Below are 27,295 nucleotides of genomic sequence, written 5' to 3' on the forward strand. Positions count from 1 at the left end.
ACTAAAATGGTCAGTGGTCTTCATCAAAAAGCATATGGGGACAAACTTAAAGATCTCAACATGTAAACTTTTGGAGGAAAGGCAGGAAAGAGGAGATATGACAGAGATGTTTAAATACTTATGTGGCTAGGGTTACCCGGAAAAAAACATTGTGGAGAGATGATGTTCCTGAAATGGACTTTATTATTAAAATATATATATATATAAAAGTCAACATAGCAATCCACATAAAAACCTTAAGGACCTAGTTTTTATGTGGATTGCTAAGTTGACTTTTATATATGTTTTTTTAATAATAAAGTCCATTTCAGGAACATCATCTCTCCACAGTGTTTTTTGGTTTTTCTTGGACTCTTTATTCTCTGTGGATTGTCCAGGGTCAATTTCTTTGTTTTCGTTTTAGGGTTACTCGGATGCATGGCCCTGTTCCACCCACAGCCTTGCCCAGTTCTGCATTGTCCTGCCCCATTCCGCCCTCAGCCCTGCCCCCTCAAAACCTTGTCTGCTTCCCTGACGAGCTCCAGTCGTGTCTGGAGGGCCTCGAGCATGCGTGGATGTGTGTGACAACATCCCCACATGCTCAGAGGCCCTCCAGAGGTGACTAGAGTTTGTCGGGGATTTCCAACCCGGAGAAACTACCGGGTTTTGGAAAGTCCATCTGGGAACCTGGACAGTCCTCTAAAAAGAGGACATGATCTCCTAACCCTTTATGTGGCATATATTTGCATGAGGCAAGTCTCTGGAATGAGGGGATAGCAGTAATATGAGGAAATACTTCTTCATGGAAAGGGTGGGGAATTTGTGGAACAACTTCTTAGTTGTGGAGATAAAAACTGCATCTGAGTTCAAGAAAGCTTGACACAAGTACATAGCATCTCTAAGGGAATGAAAAAAAATAGTAGATAGTATGGATGGGCAGACTGAATAGGTCATATGGTCTTTATCTGGCTTCATTTTTCTACGTTTCTAGGTAATTACAACTGTGCTGGATGCTTAAATCAGCAGGAGCAAACAGCTGGGCCAAAATAAGAAAAAACAAACAAACCTTCCACAGAGTTTTTTGGCTTGTTTTCATGTACATGGGAGACCTTGATAATACCTGACCTATATATGGAAAAGGATGTGGGAGTTAAGGGGAAGAGAATTGTATGAAACTGTTATGAACACTGGAAAAATTCAACTCAAGAAAGGTATCCTATGATCTACAAAAAATAAATATCCAATGAAATTAGGTGTATTAAAAATATTTTATCAATTGATTTTATTGAATATTTTTTTAAATATAGCATTCACAAATATTGGGTCCTCTTATATACATTTTTTTAAATTGAATTATTGAAAAATATAAAAGCTGGTGTCTCCCTCCTTTCCACTCCTCCTGTCTACTTATATGCATCTGTGTCTCTCTATATACATATTCCAACAAAGAGAGTCTGTTCCTTGGCAAAGTATAGGAAGTCCTCCACAGTGTAAGCAGTGGCGTGAGATTTCACTTCTGCGAGCAGGGGTGTGCACACCCATGTAGACTGTCTGTTTGTGGTGGGTAGCAAATATCACAAAAACCAGAAGCACTTCCTTTTGGACTTTTTTGAATCCAGCCTGGTTGGTGGGTTTGGCATGGGAGATGGCTCCTGGTTGCTTGGAGTAGTGGGTCGTGGTGAGCTCTGGTCAGAATCTGCCTGGAGAATGCTTAGGACCCGCTGGAAGCGTCCTTCCTGCTGCCGAAAATCATGTTCCACGCTGCAGAGAGAGAGAGAGCAGAAAGGTGAGGCTTAGAAAAAATATAAAAAGAAGAAATAATGGCTCAGAATCTGCAGGGGTGCTTTATTTTGCAAACCTTTTCACTCATACTGCAGCAATGTATTTTGGCCATGCAGTTTGGAAATGAAAAAAACTGAGCTGATACTTTTAAAATATGCTCATGCTGAGCTCTCCAAATGCACAGAGGCAAAAGAGGCATGTTCATCATTTATTGGAATTGCAAAACTTACATATTCAAAATTTAGATCATAAAGTAAGTGGGAATGAGGAAAGGCTGACCAACTGTTCTGGAGCCAGTAGAACTATGTAAAGGAAATAGAATCCACATTTGTTAGTGGAAAAAAAAAATCTATCTATGCACTCTTTCACTATGAAATGTAGATTCCTCTTCCTTTCTACAGTCAGAATGAACTGAGTTTTGCTGTTGTGCTATTAAGTTTGAGGTCACAATCTAGGTGGTCTCTCCATAGATACATCATTATTCTTAGGGTTATCAGATTTTTGGCCAGAGAAACCTGGACACACGCCCCACCCCGTTCTGTCCTAGCCATGCCCCATTCTATCTCCAGATCCACCCTGTTCCACCTCTAGCTCCGCCCTGCTTCTAGCCCCCCCCCCCTCCCCCAAGCCTTGTCTTTGTTTTCCAACCTCTGGGCCATGTCTGGAGGGTTTCCGAGCATGCAAGAATGCATGTGACATTTTCCGCACATGCTCAGAGGCCCTCCAGACGCAGCCGGAAGGTCAGGGCTTTCCAAAACCCAGACAAACTACTCAGTTTTGGAAAGTCCATCCAGGCACCCAGACAGTCCTAAAAAGAGGAAAAGTCTGGGTTTTCCTGGACATCTGATAACCCTAAATTAAGGATGTCCAGGAAAACCCATATTCTGCACCTCCACAAAAAGACTGGGAATCACCATAGCACTGATTTAGGTATGGATTAATACATACATACACCACATATTCCAGGGATATATTTTGATTTCTGAGCAATAATGATAATAAGATAACACAAAAACAGTATTAACATCATCCTTGTACTACAACAATTACATGAAAGGCCTAAGGAATATACACTACACTGATTACAGGGAGAAAATAAACCAATATTTTCACCATGTCAGGTCTTCTTGGTGAATTAAGACTGATATTTAGGTAACATCCTTAAGATACTTAAAAGGAAAAAAAAAAAAACCAATACAAATTAAACTGGCACAAAAACAAGCATTCAGAACACAAATTCTCCCTTAGGTATTATGTAATTGGTGCCTGGCAAATTCTCCTCTAGTTTCAATTTTGGGCTGAAAAATATCACCAAGTGAGAAAACAAACAGGATGAAGTCATAGCTCAGTTCCTGAGGCTGCAGTAGCTTTTACTATTCCAGCAGTGAGATCTCACACACACATCTGCTAATTAGAATATCTCAATCCTGCCCTGCAGCACCCTAGTAAAAGCCCAGAAGGAATAATGTTAGCTGGGGCATTAGATCATTTACTATTCTATTGTCCATTGATTCTTCATTTTTGGAAATCCATTTGGGGCCAAATGAATAATCTACTGGAAAATCCGGTGGCATTATCATATGATAATGTGTTATTTGGTACTTCCATGAGAGCTAAAAGTCAAATCTCTTCTAATAATAATAAACTGTTGCTCATCATGACAGGGGTTGCCTTTCAGCAAATTATGAAAAATTGGGATTGGCTGAATTATAACTTTTGGTGGAATTCGTTATGCCACATCTTTAAAATGGAACGGGTAATAGCCATACAGCAGTGGCATTTTAAGAAATTTAGGGATGTTTGGGAGCCATTAACAAAATATTGTACAGAATGAATATTATTTTCTCCCTTTATTCATACACGTCCAGGGTGGGGAGGGAATATTTTATGATTTATTATGCTTAAGTACAATTGTTGGATATAAGTGGGGGAGGGATATTTGATGTGAGTTAAACTTTGATGGTATTTTAAGTGATAAAGTATAAAATGATTGTATATTAAGTTACACTTGTTGAAAGTTTGAAAAATGAATAAAGACTTTAAAAAGCAAAAAAAAACAAAAAAATGGTTATCTACCATTCTACATCTTTCTTCCTTAGCTAAGCTCTATTCTTTATCTTTTCTTATCTCTTTACCTCTTGAATCTTTAACATGTTTATAGAACAAAACTCTAGTGTCTAACCCAGGAGTTGTCTGGCTGCCAGAAGTATTAGGTTTAATGGAACAATGGATGACCGAATTCAAACTAAAGCTTAACTCAGGAAAAATAAAAAAATTTTTGTAGCCTTGCCATGCCCATACGATACCAAAACATCTTTGATCATAAATAAATTCAGTTATCTGATTCAATCTATCATTAAGATTTTGGGTATAATACTAGATCAGGGTTTGACTATGAAGAATCAGGTGGATTCTTTGGTTAGAAAAGGTTTCTTTACCCTCTGGAAGCTCTGATCCATTAGGGCATATTTTGATGTTTCATCATTTAGAATTCTGGTGCGGTCCTTTATTCTTAGTCAGCTTGATTACTGTAATATTGCCTATTTGGCAATGTCCCAGAGGAATATGCAGCGATTGCGCATGGTTCTGATTTTTGGGTTGAAGAAATATGATCACATAACACCCTCTTATTGAATACTGCATTGGTTGCCAATGGAGGCGCGGGTGAAGTTTAAGTTTGGTTGCTTTTGCTTCAAGGCTCTGTTTGGTTTATCTCTCAAATATATAATTGAGCTCTTTTCTTTTGCAACCAATAAACATAGGAGAAATTTGCATTTGAATTTTGTTTATCCGCTTGTTAGAGGCTGTAATTTTAAAAAAACATCATCAATATCTTCTGTCATATCAAGGAACATTATGGGGTAAGGATCTGGAACACCTGATTAAGCTTTCTGAACCTTATGTGGAATTTAGGAGACATTTAAAGACATATTTATTTATGAAACACTTAGGGCTCCTTTTACTAAGGTGTGCTAGTGGTTTTAGCGCACGCAGGAAATTCCCGTGCGCTAAGCTTCTAGAACTAATGCCAGCTCAAAGCTGGCGTTAAGGTCTAGTGCGTGCGGCAATGTAGCATGTGCTATTCCACGCGTTAAAGCCCTAGCGCACCTTAGTAAAAGGAACCCTTATGCAGGTAACTGGCAAGGATATTATAACGAACCATCTAGATCACTGGTGTCAAAGTCCCTCCTCGAGGGCCACAATCCAGTCGGGTTTTCAGGATTTCCCCAATGAATATGCATGAGATCTATTTGCATGCACTGCTTTCATTGTATGCTAATAGATCTCATGCATATTCATTGAGGAAATCCTGAAAACCCGACTGGATTGCAGCCCTCAAGGAAGGGCTTTGACACCCATGATCTAGATCATTATAGTATTATTTCTAATTATTTGGTTATCTAACTTTTTCTCTTAATTATAATTTTTAAATTTTTTGTATAGAACTTTATAGCCCTGCGGTAAATAAATTGATTATTATTATTATTATTCATGTGGGGAGGGGGAAGATGCTCAGTTCCCTTTTCCCTAGTCTGGCAAGTTCCTCCTGCAATCCCTCATCATCTTCCTGTGTCTAAGTCACAAAAACCCACCTAAACTCACCAGATAAGCACTGAAAACACATAACACAGACCCCCACACACTACCCCAGTGATCACCCACCCCCATAAAAATTTTATTCACAACTTTAAATTTCAGCCTCCAGACCATCATCATCTGGCCGCCTGAGATAGGAAAGCCTAGTCGTCCAGCCCAGAGGCAGCTTAAGTTGGCTTGTTGGTGGGTTAGGGACCCATAGAGAGGAGGACCCATGCCCATAAGCTCCTGTAATCACTGCATTGATACTTAAACATGTGCACTCCCCTATACACCCCCAAAACCCTTTTGTACTGGCATATAGGTGGCTCCTGCAGCCACTATTGGGGTGCTAGATAAGTGGGTCTAGGGGATTCTGGAGGTGGTTTGGGGGGCTCACTGTCACTTATAAGGGAGCTGTAGGGAGGAGAAGCCATGGCACCCTTTTTGGGAAGTTCACAGCAGTGCCCTATAAGGTACCCCAATATTTAGGTGGCATGTCTGGGTGTTCAGTCCATCACTTTGCAGACTCCTCCCATGTCCAACAGGGCTTGTTCTAGGTGTTTTGGACTTGGACGGAAAGTTGGACGGAAATGTGGTATAAAGATAGACAATTTAGCGGCTTGGACGATCAGATCGGCAGGACGTATAATTAGACGATTTTCGAAAGTTAAAAAAAGTTGGACATAGAAACATAGAAACATAGAAGATGACGGCAGAAAAGGGCTACAGCCCATCAAGTCTGCCCACTCTGCTTACCCACCCCCTGTCTATGCCCTAATGACCCAATTTCCTTATCTTGACCCTCGTAGGGATCCCACATGGGTATCCCATTTATTCTTAAAGTCTGGCACGCTGTCTGCCTCGATAACCTGCATTGGAAGCTTGTTCCAATGATCAACTACTCTCTCTGTGAAGAAATACTTTCTGGTGTCGCCATGACATTTTCCGCCCCTGAGTTTGAGCGGGCGCCCTCTTGTGGCCGAGGGTCCCTTGAGAAAGAAAATATCATCTTCCACTTCGACACGTGTCTTTCGAAAATGTGTCTTAGGCTCTTTTTAACTTTGGATGACTTGCGAGATGGACGTAAATGGACTTAGACGTCCCTTTCGATTATGCCCCTCTGTGTGTATTGTGAATAGAGAATGCTTCTCATAGGTCAAAGACCGAGAATGCCATAGGGCTTCAGGCTCTAAAATGGAGATCTCTGATTGGCAGGCAAAATGTGAGGGGTAGGGGAGCAGCTTCTCTAGAGATGATCAATAGGGCTGTTATGTTCTGAACTAGGACATGAGGGAAGACTCCAGTTGTCCTAAAGTGATGAACTTTTGAACCTAAGGGCTTAAAAATTGCATGGCTCTCGCCAATAGCTGAGACTGAGTTACTCTAGAAAGCACAAATCATAGGATGTCAGCATAACACAACACATTGGAAAACACATTTTTCAGAAACTCCAACTTAGGCTAAAGAATTCGGCTTTGCTTCTCTTTGCTAGACTTGTCCTGATTTTTTTTTCTTAAAAAAAAATCTTTAACACTATTGTCCTCGTCCTTTAGCGTTTTCTGGGAGTAAGACCATCTCCAAGGGCCAGAGTGAATTTCTCTGTTTTTAGGGGAGGGGAAGAAAACTAGGACTAGGTTAAATCTCAGAAGGTGCAGGCTAGTGAAAGACTGAAGTAATCAGTGATCAATGACAGCCTGCAGAATATATATTTAGCAGTGGACTGAACTCCCCATTGTTTATCTTGGCTCAGCTACCCATGCAACATGATCAGCACTATTTTATTCCATGTAGGCGTTAATTTAATCGATTGCCTATCCAGCTGCTAAGCTCTTTTACTGTCCTTACAAATCAGTGTGATCACAACCAATTGTTACTTTATTATTTGTGATCAGCAAAGCAGTTGTTTTTCCAATGTCATTTTTTTCTGCACACCGTCGTTTTTTCCCCTGCTAAGGATTACCTCATCTGATTATCAGGAAGATTTGGGCCCTTAGTCTGTCCATGGATCTCTTTCTGGTGTGGGGATGTAGTGTACTATACTGCTTCCAAGTCTGGTTTCCCAGGTCTCCAGCTGAATACAGACATTGCAAATACTTATTTCAGTCCCTCTACCAGGACTGGGTTGAGAAACACTGCCCTAGGGTACCCCACTGCTCTGCTGGCCCATCTGTGTGTCCAGTCCATAAAAAATGCAAATGACTTGTTTGGGATGTTTTTAATTTGGACTTTTTTCGATAATGGCAAAAATAAATGAGATGTCTAGCTGGACAAAACATCTAGCCAGACCGTTTTCGGAAAAAAAAAAAAAAAAAAAGATAGACGTCTTGTGGGATTTAAAAAAATGGACATTTTCTCCATCTGATTTTAAAAACACCCAAAGTCGGACTTAGATGTTCTATCGAAAATGCCCCACCACGTAAAGTAAAAAATCAGATTAAACTTCTAAACGTAGCCTTCTAACATAGGGGTCCTTTCACTAAGGCGCGCTAGCCGATTTAGTATGTGCTAAACGCTAACGTGCCCATTATAGTCTATGGACGCATTAGCATTTAGCGCGTGCTAAATCAGTTAGCGTGCCTTAGTAAAAGAAGGGGATAGTGGTTACACATAGCATTTTCATGTCACAGTGACAACATTTTTAATTGTGGAAACACGCTAAGAGGCAAATTTACTAACCTGCGGTACAAAAATAGCCTTAGTGCACCTTTGAGTGGGTATTTCCTGCATGAAAAGGCCATTTTTACTATGACTGTAAAATTGGCGTTTGTTGTTGTTCTTATTTTTTGTATTCATGGCCATGCACTAAAGTTTTGACTGGGCAGAGCAACAAATTATGCTTGCACTGGCGAATTGTCAATATGCAGCCTTTCACTTCCCCTGAAGAAGCCGCAGGCGAAACAGGTGCACTCCGTGAAAGATAAGTGCTGTTTGTTTTTTTTCTGAAAATAGTGCATACGTTATTGAGGGATCTGATATTATTCAATAATGGGAGGTTTTTGATCTATGATTGTATTGAGACGGGGATTTGCAACACTGTAGAATGATTTTCATCGGCTCAGTCTTTCCCACTCGCTGAGGCCTTTTTTTTCCTCATTTTGTTATATATGAATAGATAAGTTACTACAAATTATTGTTATGAACTAATAAGTTGAATCTGGTTCCACTATATGGGTGTATTTTGGACAATATATTTGAGTGTGGATTTTATTTTTCACATTTGAAGTGATATACCGTATTTTCACTCATATACCGCGCACCCGTGTAAAACGCGCACACGGGTATAGCGCGCAGGAAACTGTAATTTATGTAAATAAATTTTTATATACCGCACACACCCGTATACCGCGCATGCCGCCCCGACTCTCCCGTCGCCGCCCGACTCTCCTTTCGCCCGCCCCGACTCTCCTCTGGCCACCCCGACTCTCCTTTCGGCCGCCCCGACTCTCCTCTCCCCCTTGAAGTCCTGTCCCCACCCTTAAAGCCTGATGCCCCCCCTGACATCCGATTCACCCCCTCCCCCCCGCAGGACCGCTCGCACTCCCACCCCGAAGGACCGCTCGCACGCACTCGCACAAGCACCCCCACCCCACCCCGAAGGACCGCTCGCACCCCCACAGCCTCCAGACCTCCCCCCCCATCATGTAGAAGCTCCTACCATTGTCCTGCTGCTTCCTCTGCCGGCGGTCCCGGCCCTTCTGTGAGCCCTGCGTCTGCGCTGCTTCCTCTTCCGGCGGTCCCGCCCTTTCTCTGACATCAGAGAAAGGGCGGGACTGCCAGAAGAGGAAGCAGCGCAGATGCAGGGCTCACAGAAGGGCCGGGACCGCCGGCAGAGGAAGCAGCAGGACAATGGTAGGAGCTTCTACATGATGGGGGGTGGTTCGGGAGGCTGTGGGGGTGCGAGCGGTCCTTCGGGGTGGGGGTGGGGTGCGAGTGCGTGCGAGCGGTCCTTCGGGGTGGGGGTGCGGGTGCGGGTGTGAGTGCATGCAAGCGGTCCTTCGGGGTGGGGGTGCGAGCGGTCCTGCGGGGTGAATTGGACATCGGGGGGGGAACGATGTAAAAAAAAATTTATACAACGCGCTCACGCGTATAACGCGCAAGGTTATGCACGGTTTGTAAAAATCATGTATAACGCGCGCGTTATATGCGTGAAAATACGGGAGATGCCAATACCACATAGCCATTAAAAATAAACTTTAAAAACACTTAATTGTAGTTCTTTTTTTTTTAATCTTTATTAAATTTTCCAACTACAATTGTGCATACAAATAATTCATGTGCGTATAATATTACAAGAAAAGCACAATAAACTTACAGATAGTAATAAGCAATTATTTTCCCCCACCTTCCCACCTATTAATCAAGAAAATAAATACCCACAAGAAACTATCTAAAAATTCCCCAAGACAATTCCAGTACAAAATCCTCCCCCCTCCCTCCCACCCTGGATGTGTATGTTTAAAGGTCAGTAAAATAAAGTCAGCTATCATTCCTTATAAAATTTAGTCAACAGCTCCCAAACATCCATAAATTTCCTTTACCTTCCCTGCTGTATAGCCATCTGACGTTCCATTTTAAAAGTATAACAAAGGGATTCCCACCAGAAAGTGTAATTTAACCTATCCCAGTTCTTCCAGTTCTTCAAAATAAGTCGTATGGCAGCCCCTGTCATTACAAAGAGAAGTTTCTTATTCCGAGCCGATATTTGACTTTTAGCTCTCATTAACGTACCAAATAGGATGGTATCATACGTCAATGCCACTGGATTTTCCAATATATTATTCACTTGATCCCAGATAGATCTCTAAAATTTAAGTATCAAGGGACAATAGTATAATAAATGATCCATAGTCCCAGCTTCGGGATGACAGTGCCAGCATCTATTAGACTTGTAGTTTTTTCCCTCTCACCTTTTGTATTAGTTGGTCTGTATGTCTAATTGACTACCCCATTATTTTAAATTGTGTGTAAAAATATATGTTTATATTTCATTAATTTTTGTATCTCGCTTAGTAAAACTAAATAAGCGATTCATCAAAGTCAAATAAAACTTGAAACTTGAACTGCATGAGCATTTGCCACCACCCGCTTTGTAGGCAGTAAGGGCTCACATGCTGTCTGTGCACTACACAGCTAGCCCATGGTAATGTAGCTGCGCTACGAGGGGGTGCTGAAAAATTCTCAGCTCAACCAACCCACTTCCTAAATTCTGAGCGTTAATTTGCCCCCCTCTCCCCCTTTTACAAAACCGTAGTGCGGTTTATAGCGCCAGCCATGGCGGTAACAGCTCTAATGCTCATAGAATTCCTATGAGCGTCGGAGCTGTTACCGCCTCGGCCAATGCTAAAAAACGTGCTGCGGTTTTATAAAGGGGGTGGGGAGGGGGGGGAAGTGCCAATTTGCAGAAATGAAACTCTGTTTTTGACATTGTTTCAGATCACTGATTGAACCATAGCCACGCCATTCTCTTCTTGGTCGGGCTGAAAACTTTTCAGCACCCCCTCGTAACTGATTAGTGCAGGACTGCCCACTCTCTGCCCCTGACGCATCCCCTCAAAACAATTAAAATTATTTTTAAATGCACATTTAGCATGCACATTTGACAGTTATCACAGGACGCCTGAGCGCATCCCATAGTACACCATTTTAAGGTGCATTAGGCATGCATTAGCATCTAATGCAGCTTAGTAAAAGGGGCCCCTAACAAAGAATCTACTGTTGCAATCTGATTAGTTGATGAGGTGATATTTGGGGGGATACAGTAACCACATCGCAGTGGGCCAAGCTAATTCTTATTGCAGTGCCACCAAGATATACTACAAGGTCATCCTTGATCAGGAACCTGTAATTTGACTTAGGGGCCATCTTACCAAGCTGTGGTAAGCATTTTGGCCCTGTTTCTAACTCCTAGGTGCCATTCAATGCTCTGTCAATCAATCGCTAGGCGCTATTTATAGAATCATGCCTAGCAGCGCCTAAGCATTTTTCGGCTCCAGTAAGTGTTGAATCCCTAAGTGCACTGCTATTTAGGCCAGGGTTTTCTTGGCTGAGATAGGTGCGTCTTAAGTCAATTCACACCCAAATCTGCTCTTAACCACGTCTACTTGTCAGTAGGTGCCTCAGTGTACATGCCTACCTCAAAGTGGTAGCTGCCTTTGGGCAAATTATTATTTTTTAAATGTTTTTATTAATATTTTGATGGCACTTTAAATTAACAGTGCTAATAAACCAATTTTAAAAAATTAACGGCCCCTTTTATCAGGCTACACTAACGGTTATTAGCGCAGGTCAGCACGATAAATACTCAGAATTCCTATGAGCGTCTGAGCATTTACCACACTGGCCCGCGCTAAAAACCTCTAGCACAGCTTTGGTCCAATCAATTATATTATCCCGTTTAGATTATTGAAATGCTATTTATTTCAGCATCACAAAGATCTGTCTCCAAAGATTACAATTGATTCAGAATATCGCTGCGAAGCTGATTTTTGGAAAAAGTACATTTGACCATGTGACTCCTTTGCTTCTGAGCCTTCACTGGCTCCCAGTTTATCTTAGGATTCAATTTAAATGTGCTTGCATCACTTTCAAAATCTTATATGGTATTTTTATTCCCCTTGTTCCTCCGCTATGGAACGTTTACAGATTTTCCTATGCAAGAGGCATCCAACAATCCAAACTCTCCCTTCCTTCCAGGAAAGGAATTAAAGGAGTCAAGATCTTTAGCCAATCTTTGACTTTCAAATTCTCTCAACCATGGAATGAACTCCCCTTAATTTTGAGGAGCCCCAGTCCTTTTCAATTCTTCCGCAAACCTTTAAAAACTTTTCTATTTGCTAAACACTTTGAAAATTAATCCTTTTGAAATTTTTGTTGTTTTTCTTCCAGTATTTTTTTAAATTATTGTTAACCGAGTCGAGCTTCCTTTGGTTGATGACCCGGTATATAAAGCTAAGTTTTAGTTTAGTTTTAAAATGCATACCATTGGAAACATAGAAGCTACCCATCTTCTAAAAATAAAATTAATTTTTTTGGCTGAAGGAGCATGTCTTTGGGGTGGAGAGTAGGCATATCTGTACTAATCAGATAATTCAGCCACATTCCCACACACTAAACGATTAGCCCAAGATTAGTCTACGAGCCCTAAATGCCTACAAAATAGGTGGCAGTAAGGGTTCACATGCTAATTTTTGTTGATGGTCGCTTGCTAATGCCAACATTAGTGCATGGCCATTAATTCAGAAAATGCAAAATTTACCATTTTCTGGCCACAGCAAAATGTGACCTTAGCACCCAGGAAAGACCCATGTAAGGCTGCACTAAGGCCACTTTTTGTTGCAGCTTTATAAAAGGACCCCTTAATGACCTTATCTCTTAAATATGTTTCATACAGTGCTAATCATGTTCTCAGTATTAGGCAAAAACATCCCCTGTTGCTGAATTACATGTCCAGGAGAGCCTCTGCATGGAAAGAGATATGTTTTATATTCACTTCTAGCTGAGCACCAACTCATCTTACTTCCTTAAACATAGCACTTTTTTTCTTTTTAACATTTATTCTGTTTTTGTACATTTTTATGGGCAAAAAGTGTCATTTGCCGCACTTTGCACAGTAACAATAAGTTTCGGAAATGGTGTGGCATCTCATCAAATGCCATCAATTAAATCCATTAACGCTTGCCAGGGAAGAATAAATATCCCTAATGAACTGCTTTGCCATTAATTTCTGATTTAAATAGTGCCATGAATATTCATGATTAAATTCAGTTGTTATACAATGCCGTTTTATGGTTGCATACATTCCCTGTTCCACCCCCATAGATTCAGAGACTTACAACCTATATGAAGAATGTCTTTGTGAGAATTCATGGATGGTAATTTCCCATGAGGACATGATGGATGTATCCAACATTTATTTTTACTGGGTTTTAATGTGTGCTTGCTGGCTAAAGTTCTCTAATCAGATGTGTGACAGACTAAAGCTTCTCACGTATCGACGAGACAGGTACATAGTAGGCAGAGGCTTCTATGCACCCGATACCCTGCCTGACTTTCTCAACCATGTTTCTTTAGCTATTTGGAAGTCAATTTGGAATAACTTATGTGGCTGAAAAGTGCATGCTCTTAACACAAGCAGTTTGGAGCTAACTTTCTCTTTAAAAATTACTAGAGCTAGTATTATTCCTCAAATTCTTTAAAAAGCACAAAAAAAATGTGCATTCAATTTAATTGAATAACGGGCCAGTTAGCGCTAATAATTGGGATCTTAAATGAGCAATGATTGGCGCTAATAACTTGAATTAAAATTTAGGCACGGAATTTTACACGCAAGTCCAAAAAAGGGGTACAGAAATGGGAGAGTCACGGGTGGATCAGAGCCGTTCCTCCAAGTTATGTGCATAGCTATAGAATAAGGGGAGATTCGTGCTTAATTTAGGCATGAGGATTTGTGCCATATTTTCGTTGGCATAAATGGTCACACCTAAAGTTAGGCATGGTTCCGGAGTGTAAAGTGCTATTCTATAAATGGAGCGTAACTTTTAGAACCATTTATATAATAATGCTTAGCAGGGGGGGGGGTTTTAGCACCAATTTTTTCTTTTTTGCGTAATATATAGAATCTATTCCGATATGTGCTGAGAGCACTGTGGCACCTATTTGTGGAGATAAATCTTGCTTTTTGAAAATCAAGCCCCCCTTTTACAAAACCGCTCTAGCGTTTTTAGCGCTGGCCGTGGCGGTAACAGCTCTGACGCTCATAGAATTCCTATGAGCGTCGGAGCTGTTACCGCCTCGACCAGCGCAAAACACACTACTACTACTACTATTAATTATTTCTATAGCACTACCAGACGCACGCAGCACTGTACAGAGTCACAAAGAGAAAGAAAACAGTCCCTGCACGAAAGAGCTTACAATCTAAACTGGCAAGACAGATAAACAAGATGACATCAGAGGGACTGCCGACGTGGGCAGTGAGTTGGCGATACTGCTCGCACCAGGGAAGTGACATCAGAGGAATTACCGACACAGTTAAGGGGAACGGTTAATCAGCTGGCTGGGTTGGAGGGCAAAGGAGTAGGATTAAGGATTGAAAGCTATATCAAACAGGTGGGTTTCAGCCTGCTTTTAAACAAGGGAAGGGGCTTGACGGACAAACTTGGGTAATTTATTCCAGGCATAGCACAGTTTTGTAAAGGGGGGTGGGGGGTGGCGGAGGGAATGTATTTGTATTGTATCCTAACTCCATCCCCATCCGAAACCTAAATCCATTCCTTTATAACCCTGCAAACAATATGCGTGTGACAAAAGCCAGCACATACTTTTAGGTAGATTGAAATGAAGGCAGTTTTCAGACAGTCCAGGCCATCCAGATAAATGGCATTGAAATGTATTCTCTTAATTGCTGGCCTTTCTGCTAAGACTACCAGCAAGGATGCCAATTAACGTCAACTGCCATTCTGATGCTCACTTACATGAAACACTTGGAGTTGGATTAGGAGCAACAGATTATTCTTTCTTTCTTTTTTCTTTTTTCACTTGGCCCACTATGCGACTTTTAGCTGGCGATGACTTTCTGTCCCTGGGCTGGATCTGCGCTCAGACAAAGATTTGGCAGTTCTTCAGTGAGACCTTTTGTCAAATTGTGTTTTTTGAGTAATAATGGCAATCCTGTCTTTGCCTGTACTCCTTGCCCAGAAAGGTTGTTCATATACAACAAGTTAGTTGCTTGCATGGAAAAGTAATCCATTATAAGAGCTCATTTCCAATTTAGACTCTGGATGCTTTTAGAAGTAAGATATGTACAAAAAAATAAAGCAGCAGAAAAGAAGAGACACAACGTTGATGAACCTGTCTGGATCTGACCTGCTTTTCTTAACAGTGAGGTTACAGAAATACCTATATGCGGGGCTCGAGAAGTGATGTTTGGTGAGGGGGACGAAGTTACTACAATGGCCACAATAATTCACCCCATCTACATAAGAACATAAGAATACTGGCTTACTGGGTCAGACCAATGGCCCATCAAGCCCAGTAGCCTGTTCTCACAGTGGCCAACCCGACCCAAGGAGTAGAAATATTCCATGCTACTGGTCCAGGGCAAGCAGGATGATCCCGCCTGCTAGTGCTGTTCAGATCCACAATTAGTAAAGGCAGCAGTGCAGACTCTGGGATTTCTAATAGGCAAAGAATTCCATAACTGCACCTCAATTATGGAATTCTTTGCCAGGATATATTAGAAGAGAATCCGCTCTAGATAAGTTTAAAAGTTTTTTAAAAAACATTTCTTTTTAAAGATGCTTTCGGAAATTAAAATTCACCAATCAAACTTATTTTTATAGGTCTTTTTTTTTTAAAACATATCTACTTCTGCTTTTAGCCCCTCCACTTTGACCCTTCAATGTTATCTTTCTCAAAAATTGTGGAGTTCCACCCCCCTTCCCATTGTTTTCTATAAGTCTGTCTATTTTTTGTTAACATATATGTGAAATGTTCTTATAACCCCTTTTTTATATTTGTAATTTGCTTCGAAACTAAGGGCTCCTTTTACTAAGATACGCTAGCATTTTTAGCTCGCGCTAATGATTAGCGTGTGCTAACCACGCGCTAAATAAAAAATACTAACGCAAGCTCTATGGAGGCATTAGCATTTAGCGTGTATGGTATTGTAGCGTGCGTTAAGCGCGTGCTAAAACCGTTAGCGCACCTTAGTAAAAGGAGCCCTATGTTATAAGCGTTTGCATCAAATTTTAATAAACATAATTAACTGTTCCTCTGCCTGATCTCCTCTCTCAATCCTTGCATCTGTTAATCTGTGGCCTGTGCTGCTGCTCAGCAAAGTTCTAGAGACAGGTGGGCTGTAAGAAGAGAAGAAAGAGACGAGGGAGGGAGCTAGAGGAGGATGGAAGGGTGAGGAAAAATAGTAAAGGTTGAAAAAATGAATTTCTTGCTGCAGTTTTCCTAATCATATGACAAAAAAAAATCTGCAGAATTTTTTTTAATATGGTTAGGAAATCTCTGTTAGAAATTGTTGCTGTTTACCGCTGATGCAGTCTGTTCGGCAAAACATGTCAGATTTTTATGTGATCACCTTGTACCAATAAACACTTTTAAACACAGAGCTCTGTGTTTTTCATTTGTTTATGGGTGTGCACGCCTTTTTTTCTTGTGGTGGACCTGGGAGGGGGATGCAACCAGGGCAATTGCTCTGAGCCCCCTGTATAGAAAAAGCCCCAATCCTGCATGGAGCTGAAGAAGATACAGCCTGCGAAGGACTTTGGGGCTCCATTTCAAAGTTTTTTTTTCCTGGGTTGGACCCCAGCCATGTCTAATACTGGTTCTGTCAGATAACATATATTTTTAAAAACCTAACATATTCAGTTGTCCTTTTAGTTTTTAATCATGTTGGTCCCAATTTATTTTTCTCTACTTTCCTCTGGCTTCTCTTAACTCTCTTTCCATGGTTTCCTATTCATTTGCCAATTCTCTTCTTTCCTGGTCTTCACACCCTCCCTTACATTGATTATAACAAGTATGTTTTCATTTTAATTTGTTTCCCATTATTTTTCGGCTTCTCTGCCCAAATCTCCCTGTTCTTTCATACTAACCACTCCTCAATGTCCTTTTACTATATCTACTTACAGTTTACCCTGTTTTTCTCTCACTCCAGCCCTCTGATTCCCATCTCTCTTCTTCCACTGCCTGTTTTCCAGTCTCTCACTGTCTCTTACTTTCTGTTCTAATGTGTCTTCCTATTTTTCCATGTCCACCATCTTCCATCTGTGTCCCTATGCCCTGTCTCTATCCCTCCTCTGTGCCCACCATTTGCCCTCTTTTCACCCAATGCCTAGCATATTCTTTCTGTCTCAAGACCATGTCCTTTCTAGACCCTACCCACTACCCTAGTGGGCCAGCATCTCTCGATACATTGCTCTATACTGCCCTTTCCTTTCCTCCCAAACTCATATAGCAGGGGTCCCCAAATTTTTCAAACTGAAAGCCATCTTGGACCTGTCAGATCACTGAAAGAGTTGAGGCTTTTAATGATGGGGACATAAAGAGGGAGGGGAACTCTCCATATATACACTCTCCTCAATAATACCTCTTCCTACCTCTTGCACTGTAAATGCTTTTGAGGCTGTCAGGTGAAAGTTTGCAGACTTCTGACATAGGGTAACAGTCTTCTACATCCCCCCATCCTCCCTCCCTCCCCTCTCCTCCCCATGGTGCTATATCTCTCTTTCTCTCTCTCCTTTTTCTATCTCTCCCGGGTCCATCTTCTTCTGTAGGTCTAGTTTCTCTCCCCTGTCTTCCCTCCATCCCCTATGACCTAGCATCTATCTTTCTCTTTCTTCCTCCTCCTCCAGAGCTTTATGGCTGGTGTAAGGATCACATCTTAAATGCATACACATATCCTATTATGCTAGTATTCTATAAAGGAAAGTAAGTGCCTGTTCTCCTTTGTAGAATATGCTCTAAATATGCACTTTCTTGGTGCCGAAAAATAGGCACCTCTTTATAGAATTACAGTATAATCCCGTTATACCGGACTCGCTTATAACGGAGCCTCGCATATAGCAGACGAGGTCCGCTGGTCCCGGCCGAGCGCCATTATAAACATATAGAAAATCATCAGATATAGCGGACTCGCATATAACAGACTTTTGGATATACCGGACAACTATTTTGATCTCCAGAGCCGCTTTTAGCTGTAGTTTTATTTGGCTATAACGGACATGAAGGCTCCGCCTACAAGGAACGTGGCATGCCGGTGATATAGTATCAAAATGCATCCCAGAAAAAAAATGACAAAGTTTTTCTTTCCAGCACAGTGTTCTGGTTTGCAATCATTTCATGCCATAGCGATATTTTGCTGAGCTTTGTTATTGATGTTGCTGATATGCTTGTGCAGTGACTGTTGTTCATAAATTTACGATGTTTCAAGTTGCCCTAAATAAAGTTTTTTAAAAAATGCAACTCTGGATATAACGGCCTGTTTTTACAGGTCCCTTGAAGTCCATTATAAAGGGATTATACTGTACTCTAATAATATAAGGACAATTCTAAACCAGGGTCCCTGTTAGAAGTTAGAGAATGACACGGTGACAAAATTCATTACCGTTCCCATTCCCTCGGATAACCGCGGGAAACCATCTTCATGTCATTCTTTAAGGAGAGAGGGAAGAATCAGAGTATGAATGGCCACAACCACTGACCCGCAAGCTTTGCTTTGAAGAATGCTGGTGTAGAAGGACAGAGGATGAAATAGACACTAGAAAATGACATGGGTTTATTTCCTGCGGTTACCCCCCGGGACGGGAACGGTGATGAATATGTGTCATTCTCTATTAGAAGTCTCTTCTATAAAACAACTTAGATGCCTATATTCCTTTACAAAATACTAGCCTAACTGGGTATATATGTGCTTAATATTTTGGTGGTAGAGCTGGTATATGTGCAAGCATCTAAGTGCAGCAGATATTCATGTAAATTACAGTATTCTATAAGTTATGCATGCAATTTTGAGCTCCACCCATGTCTCATCCATGCTCTGCCCACATGTTCAACTCCTTGCAATTGCTTGCTGGGTAAGTTAAGCATAGGGCTACCAGATGTCCGGGAAAACCCGGACATGTCCTCTTTTTAGAGGATTGTCTGGGCTCCTGGAAGGACTTTCTAAAACCCAGTGGTTAAAGCTACAGCCTCAGCACCCTAAGGCTGTGGGTTCAAGCCCACACTGCTCCTTGTGACCCTGGGCAAGTCACTTAATCCCTCCATTGCCCAGGTACATTAGATAGATTGTGAGCCCAATGGGACAGACAGGGAAAAATGCTTGAGTACCTGAATAAATTCATATAAATCATTCTGAGCTCCCTTGGGAGAATGGTATAGAAAATTGAATACATAAAACTAAGGGACAGATGTTAGCAGATGGAGAGAACAGAATGTGAGGAAGAATGGACCGATGCTGGCAAAGGGAAGAAGGACATGTGTTAGCTTGGGAGACAAGGGCAGGTGTTTAAAAACTGATTGCCAATGCCACTTGTGGGATAAAAGGTACAAACATTGTTTGGGAGGAGATAGACTGGTCTTGCATTTGGCTGCCTATTACAAGGGCTTTCTGTACACTGCTCAAGGATTTTTGTATGTCAGAAAATGTGATTTGTAAGGCATCCAGCCAGCTCTCCCTGATCTAATGCCATTAAATAATGTAAGCAAATGTTATACAACCACAGCATTAAAAATAAAGGCAAATTCAAATCACATTCCTCTCTTTAGAGGACATCCCTGTTGCCCTCTGATTCTAATTCTTCCTTTTTGTCTTGCCAAATAACAGGAATACAAATGATTAGCTTACATTTCTATAGCATTTTTAGCATATATATTATTGTTCACAAATCTAAAGAGCATTTTCATAACAGATTATTATTATTATTATTTTTATTGTTGCTTTCCAGGTAAGATTTAGGCAGAGAAAACCGTATTGTCCTTTTTCTGCTCGTCTTAAAAGTACTAAAGGGTAGAAGGGCCCTCAAGATGGTGCCCCCTGCAGTAGAGGGAGGCTAGTTGCATGTGTACCTAAGTATCAGGCTGGAGACTGCTTCAGCAGATTTAGCACCTACTATACTTGGAAAGGTCCTACCAAAAAATATCTGACTGTGCTTACTCTTTTGAGATTTGACTGGACCAGAGCACCAAAGCATGACATAACCCTACTGGAAAATCACACAATGCACATAGAGAGAGGAGGTTAAATATATGGGTCCAATATAATAATAATAATTTATTTCTTGTATACCGCTATACCAGAAGTTCAAAGAGGTTCACAACAAAGGATACATACAGCCGATATTTAAAATACAGAATTAACATTTGATATCTAGTACAGAATAAAAACAATCAGTAAAAGAATACATCAGATAAAATAAGTAACAGTTAAGACAATAGCTCAACTGGCAAGTAAAAAGCTGTTAAAAATCATAATAGATTTGGCAGTAACATAACTAACTGCGTGTTTTTAGTGATTTTCAAGATAGGAAGTGGCTTCAAGTATTAATCTTCCAAGCCATATATTCAGTTTGGCGTTCTAGAATTATAAAATTCTGTCAAAGAACTTCTTGTATTGACATGATTTAAAAGAAGGATAGTTAAATAGGTTTATTCTACAAGTACTCCTATTAGAACTATTCATGGAAAACTGGGAGGCAAGATAATTTGGTAGCATCCCAAAAACTGCTTTGTAACTAATGCAGGAAAACTTGAACAGAACTCTAGACTCCACTGGAAACCAGTGAAGTTTTTGATAGTAAGGGGTAATGTGCTCCCATTTTTTTAGACCAAAACTGTAAATATGTAAAAGGATTTATCCTGGCAGAGGCTCCTGACTGGTTAAATCAAACTGAGTGGCTCAGAAAAAGATATGGAGTGGTCTTGAACTGGATAGTATTACTGAATATTCTGTTTGATCTGACCACCATGGTACTGTCCAGACAGACTAATACCAAAGACCTGCTCCTAGTTCTCTAATTTTCTAATTTACATATAAAACCCTATATACACAATTGTACTTATTAAAATACTTTGCCAATAATTTATAAAGGGTGATTCATCAGTCTATGGGAACCTCCTATCAATTTTTAAGGAGTTCACCTGGGTATATCCACAGTAATTGTGCACCCTAGAGGTCACTGCAGGGTTTACCCACAAATATCACATAGCACTACCCTATATGTGAATATTTTTACATTTAAAAGTGCTATTTTGTGTTTAGAAAGTTTCAAAAGTGCTAAGTGCAAAAATCAAATAGAGAAATAAAAAATATTCAATATATAGTTGCTTAGACCCGTGGAGGGGCATAATAGAAAGAAATGTCTAAGTCCGTTTCGGGCCTAAATCTCTAGTTGCCCAAAGTCGGCAGTGTCTAAAGTCCATTCTCCCAAATATTTTGTTTTTCGAGAGTCGTCTAATTGTATGTCCAGCTGTTTGATTGCCCAGACCGCTAAGTCGTCTATCTTTATACCCCATTCTCGTCCAAAAATTTGGCTAAGTCAAAAACGCCTAGAAAAGGACCTGGGACATGGGAGGGACCAGCAAATTAATGGACTGGACATCTCGACATGGCAACAGAGTAGTGGAGCAACTTACAGGGCACTGCTGCAAACTTCACAAAAAGTGTACCACATAAACATCTCACCATAACTCCCTTATAGGTCATGGTGAGCCCCCCAAAACCTACTATACCCACCTGTCTACTACCCCAATAGTCCTCACATCTGCAGGTGACACCTATATGGCAGTACAGTAGGGTTTGGGAGGGGGTTGGAGGTGCACATGTTCCACCATAAATTCAGTGGTTAGAGTGGCTTATGGGCCTGGGTCCTCCTCTCAATGGTTCACTAGCCCACCCCCCACACTACTTAAGCCATCTCTGTGCTGCTCTACTAGGCTTTGTTATGCCAGGTGCTGATGTTCTGGAGGCAGGTATGTACATTTGTATTCCAATTTTTATGGTGTTGGGGGGGGGCAATGTATAGGCGTCTGTATTTTGTGTCTGCAGAGCTTATCTGGTCACTTTGGATGCCTTTTTGGCACTTAGACCTAGTTTTACATGGCCTAAGTCACAACGTACAATTCCGTCCAGACAGCCTCGTTAAACTTTTGGTTATATTTGCAGTACAACTAAGTTTAGATCAGCCCATGTCCCGCCCAAATCCTGCCCTCACCACCCTCCTAAAACACCCCTTTTAGTTCTGGTCGCACAGCAGTACTGAAAAGGCCTAAGTTGTTTTTAGATACGTCTAAAACCCAGTTTGATTATCGGTACTTGGACAACTTGTCTTACTGATCATCCAAGTGCCGATTTAGGCCGGTTTTTAGACATATTTTCTTTTCAATTATGAGCCCCTTAGGTCTTTATAAAAAAGAAAGCTTCTACTACAGTTCAAAAGATAAATATAGACGGAAACTTATCTTTACGAAGTGTGCAAGAGTTCAAATGTTTCCTTAGAAGAAGTTACCAGAGCCAGGATGGTTTAAGGGCAGAGTCAGGGCAGTCTCAGAAGTTGGGTGAGCATTGGCAATATTCAGTACTGGTGTTAACTGGGCTAATAGGATCATTTAAAATCAATGTTTCTTAACTTGGTCCTGGAGTACCCCTTTCCCAGTAAGGCTTTCAGTCTATCCACAATGAATATGCATACACTGTCTCCATTATATGCAAATTTCTTTCATAGAGATTCATTGTAGACATCCTGAAAACTTGACAGGCAAGGGAGTACTCCAGGACCGAGTTGAGAAACACTGATTTAATTAATAATCCTAACTTTGCCCGGTTAGCTAAGTGGGTACAACACTGAATATCTGCTGTACCCATATAATTCCTAGATATTCAGTGCCAATGCCCATGTTGAAAAAATGCTTACTGCCTCTGGCTGAATATAGTGGTACATCTAGATTCCTAGCAAAACACTCGTAATGTAAATTCAGGAGAGTACACTTTAGTGCGGCATTTACAGGGTTTCTGTCTATCTACAGTTTCCTCTTCATTTTTTGCTCTCCGTCAAATTCGTTCTATTCTCTCATTTTTTCATTTTAATTCTGTTCATATTCTTGTTCATTCTTTAGTTCTTTCTAAACTTGATTACTGTAATTCTATTCTTATTGGTCTTCCTAATTATCAGATAAATTAGTTACAATTAGTGCAAAATACCGCAGTTAGATTGCCCTATCACTGCTCTAAATATAATCATGTTACCCTTCTCTTAAAAATAGAGCATATTTGTCCTAGTTCATATCTCATTGTTTTTAAATATATCTTGTATCCTTTCAGATTCTGTCTAGTGGGCTACCATTGTTTTAATTTAATTACTTGATTTAATATTTTCCCCCAAAAAACCTTCGCTCAACACATCAACCTTTGCTGTCTGTTCCTTCTTTCAGGCAGCTATTTCTCGATGTCCACCAAAATTCTTCTTTGTCATTCATGGTTCCCACTCTCTAGAATTCGCCCCCTCCCCCCACCCTCTATCTTCGCACTGAAAAACCATTTCCAACATTTAAAATCCAGTTAAAATCTCACTACTTAGGCATTTTCCTAATAATCTTTAGAGTTTTCCCCCCCTCATATATTATCTTTTGTTTTTTTCCTTCCTTTTACATCCTTTTTACCTAAGATTTTATTGTACCTTTTTTCCTACCATTCATTCCTCTCATTTCCAGTTTTAATTGTTTGTTATTATTGGTTTGTTTGTTTTAATGCCCCTCCTCTTTTTTATTGTAAACCGCTTAGATTTTAACCTTGATTTTATATTGGCGGTATATCAAATAAATTGACCTTGAACCATCTATCTATCGTATTTTTCACTCCCATAAGACGCACCCTAGGTTTAGAGGAGGAAAACAAGAAAAAAAAAACATTCTGAACCAAATTCTCCCTGCCAGGCTCTGCACCCAGCCCCTTTCCCTCCATGCCCTACCAGGCTGTGCAGCCTGCCTCTCTTCCTGCAAGGCTCTGTACCCTGTCCCACCGCCCTATACCCTGCCCCCCCCCCCCCCCTTGGTGGTCTAGTGGTAGGCCGCGACAGGAGCGATCCGTCCCAGCTGACTAACAATTTTTATACATCCCAAGTACTTTTTTACACCCCCCCTGTACCTTTTAAATCATACCCCTGTACCTTTTAGTTTAAAACAATTTGTATTTATGAATGAACAATCCAACAGCTGTAGTATACATTATATCACCTTTCCAAAACCATACCACAAACATCAAATAGAACAATTCAAAGAAGGTATCAGATCATCATTTTTTTCCTTTGTTACATAAAGAAAAATACCCTAATTCCCTTCCCCCTACCATCCATCCTGTGAAACAGCAAAAGGTAGAATAAAACATTCCAGGAGCCAGTGTTCTTAGGACCCCTGCCTGGCCCCTCGCTGTTTTCTCAATGGCTGGCGTCAGTTCTCGCCAGTCCCGCAAGAACTGACGCCAGCCATTCAGAAAGCAAAGGCGAGCCCAAGCAGGCGCACGTAAAGCTTGCTCCTGACCTGAATACGAGAATTCTCTAGCGAGGGAGGGATACCGCTGGACCACCAGGATGTTTAATGTAGGTACCAACGGCGACGGGTGGGCGGGTGTTTGTTTTAAACAGGTGCGGTGGTAGTGCTGAGAGGCGGGGGGTTTAGAAAAAGTGCATCAGCGGTGCTGAGAGGTGGGGGGGGGAGGTTTAGAAAAAGTGCTGCGACGGTGCTGAGAGGCGGGGGATTTGAAAAGGTTCAGCGGCAGGAGGATGTTGTACAACGCTACGGTGGGGAGGGGAGACAATTTTGGATCTTCGCTCCATAAGACGCACCGAGATTTCCACCCACTTTTGGGTGGGGAAAAAGTGCGTCTTATGGAGCAAAAAATACGGTATCTATCTATCTATCTATCTATCTATTGAGATTGAGAGAGCTGTCTTGGATTTACACTGAGGGCCTGATTCTATAAAAGGCATCTAACTCCTAGGCGCCATTCAGCGCAGTTGTCAATCAACCTCTAGGTGCCGTTTATACAGTAGAATCGCACCTAAGTAGGTGCTTTTCAGTGCCTAATGCCACATCTGTTGTTAGCTATGCCTATAGTGGTGGAAGAAGCCAGTAGGCCCCTCCAGAGGCATGATTCCAGCGCCTTTTATTTAGGCACCAGTAGTTGCTTTAAATTTGATGTTGCTTGCTGTTTCAAACGGCGTTTTCCAATTAACTTAGGTGCCGTTTATAGAATTTCCCTCAAAATCCTTAGGTGCATTCCATTTAGGACAGAGTTTTCTTGGCCTAAATGAGTATGCATTAGGTAGGCACCTAACTCAGGCGCCTAACTCAGTCCACACCCAAACTCCACCCTGAATCTGCCCCTAACTATGCCTACTTGTTGGTAGGTGTCTCAGTGTGGACGTCTACCTTGAGTGGCGGACACCTACTATCAAATTTTTTAATCATTTTTTAATCAGCGCCGATTAAGCCAATAAAAAAATAAGATAGGCATCTAGATTGGCTAGGTACACCAATCTAGGTGCCTAGCAGTAGGCGGGTTTAAAAAAAAAAAAAAAAAGAATCAGGGCCTGATTGCTCTGCTATGACCTCAGAGAAGTTGAGACTTCTCCAAGAGAGAGAATCTGTAATGCTCTCCCAATGAAAGGATGTCAAGATGAATCTGGTTCTGGGAATTCAGTACTGCTCTTACCCTTCTATTCTGAGCAAGAACCCATTAACACATGGCAAGCCAAAACAGTATGTTTATGTTTTTGTTTATTTTATTAATTTGATGAATCGCTTATCCATAATTTACTAAGCGATTTACAATAAGATACATAAGCATTTTAAAAAACATATTAATAATATCAAGTAAAAGATAAAAAACAGACTCATGAACAGACAAACACAAAGACACTTAATGATAAAAGGGGAAAAGTTACATAATAGATGTTTTGAGAAGAAAAAAGGGAACATTCAAGGAAAAAAACATAAGGAGGGATGACTTAACTAAAGTAATTAAAAGTATTTATATTAAAGACTAAAAGCATCTTTAAAAAGTAGGGATTGCATCTGACCAGAATCTGAACCATATTTCCATGGGATCCGTGACTGAAAAAATGTCCACTCACTGGATAGTTCCAGGCATAGTGGGTGTGAATAGATTGTCTGCTCTGAGTCTCTGCAACATATCTACCTCTAAATAAAATTCATGCCCTTGGGAACACCTAAATATATGAAATACTTTATGAACAAAATAGACAGCATAGTATATTTCTTCCATTGGAGATTTATGACCTACTGTAAATAAATAATGGGATTGTGTTTAGAATTTAAACATTCACCAGGTAGGATGTACAATGTTTTAAGTGAATTGGATTTGTTGATAGGGAAGCATGATGTAAATCATAGAGGGGAAGTGCCTGTACCTGTTTCAGATTTTCCTAAAAATTATTTTGTCCTAAAAGCCAATTTTATGCTTGATAAAACTTGAGTGTTGTCCCTTCTTGCTTCTTCAAGAATGTTTGTTTACAGGATTACTCCTAAATTGGTATCAGTAAAATATACCTGTCCAAGGTAATTGGGGGGGGGGAGGGGAGAGGAGTTATCAACATGAGACCCTATGTTACAAAAAACGTACTTGTGGTAAAATAACCTGATTTCACAGTAGCCCAAGTTGATAACTTCTCCTGCTTAATGGTTTTTCTTCCTTTGCTGGGCAATGTTCCTTTTAATTTTCAGATCCCTGCCATGCCTTGCTTTCTTACTTCCTCCCTGTCTTAGTTATGTGTCCTGTCTTCATCTAATTCCAGAATTTGTTTCAGAGTTAATATTCTGAAAAGCTTTGTATGTTTCTTTCCTTCTCCTTCTTTGTCGGCCATGGGAGTATGAGACAGGCCCAGATTCCCAGATTATATACCCTCTGCTGTATTTAATCAGACCATTAACATTACAAATCTGTCAAGTTAAAATGAGAGTTGAAGTAATATTATATGCTGTAACAAATGCGCCTGCCCCACAGCAATGAATATTAAACACTCTGTTATATGTTCCATTGGTAGGGACATGCTTCCCATATTAAATAATCTGAAGACAAATGGCTTGTATTAAGTCTATAGTCCATCCTTATCTCTCTTTTTTTGTTTTACTTTTCAGCATGGCTGGTCCAATTCCACAGAGTCCAGCTAATCACCCTTCTATATGTAGGAATGTGCTGGTTTTTCCAAATCTTCTCCCTTGCAGTCCTAGGGCCTTGAATTTTTTCCTTGTAGCCCTTTCAGGACCAAGGGACATATTTGTCCCATAACTTTAAAATCCTATCAATTTTGATTGGGATAGTCTACAGTTCTAAATTTGATATGTACGGATTCCATATGATACTGCCTTTATGTAAACAAACTGGTTCCGACATTCATTCATTAGCGTCGTTGCTAGATTGACGAGAAGATTC

The 27,295-nt window shown here is 40.7% G+C and overlaps 2 protein-coding genes across 2 annotated transcripts in view; one reads left to right on the forward strand and one right to left on the reverse strand.

The window, feature by feature from the left end:
- The window catches only part of LOC117365127 (dedicator of cytokinesis protein 2-like), a 1,549,644-nt gene that overhangs the window by 572,009 nt on the left and 950,340 nt on the right, over positions 1-27,295 (forward strand). The window lies entirely within an intron of this gene.
- LOC117365135 overlaps positions 1,289-27,295 on the reverse strand; it is a 405,951-nt gene continuing 379,944 nt past the window's right edge. Inside the window, exon 4 of the mRNA XM_033955140.1 lies at positions 1,289-1,740. Coding sequence (XP_033811031.1) covers positions 1,554-1,740 — 187 coding nt within the window. The 3' untranslated portion in view covers positions 1,289-1,553. The remainder of the gene's footprint in view (positions 1,741-27,295) is intronic.

Source organism: Geotrypetes seraphini, chromosome 1, assembly GCF_902459505.1.
Source record: "Geotrypetes seraphini chromosome 1, aGeoSer1.1, whole genome shotgun sequence".
NCBI lineage: Eukaryota > Metazoa > Chordata > Amphibia > Gymnophiona > Dermophiidae > Geotrypetes > Geotrypetes seraphini.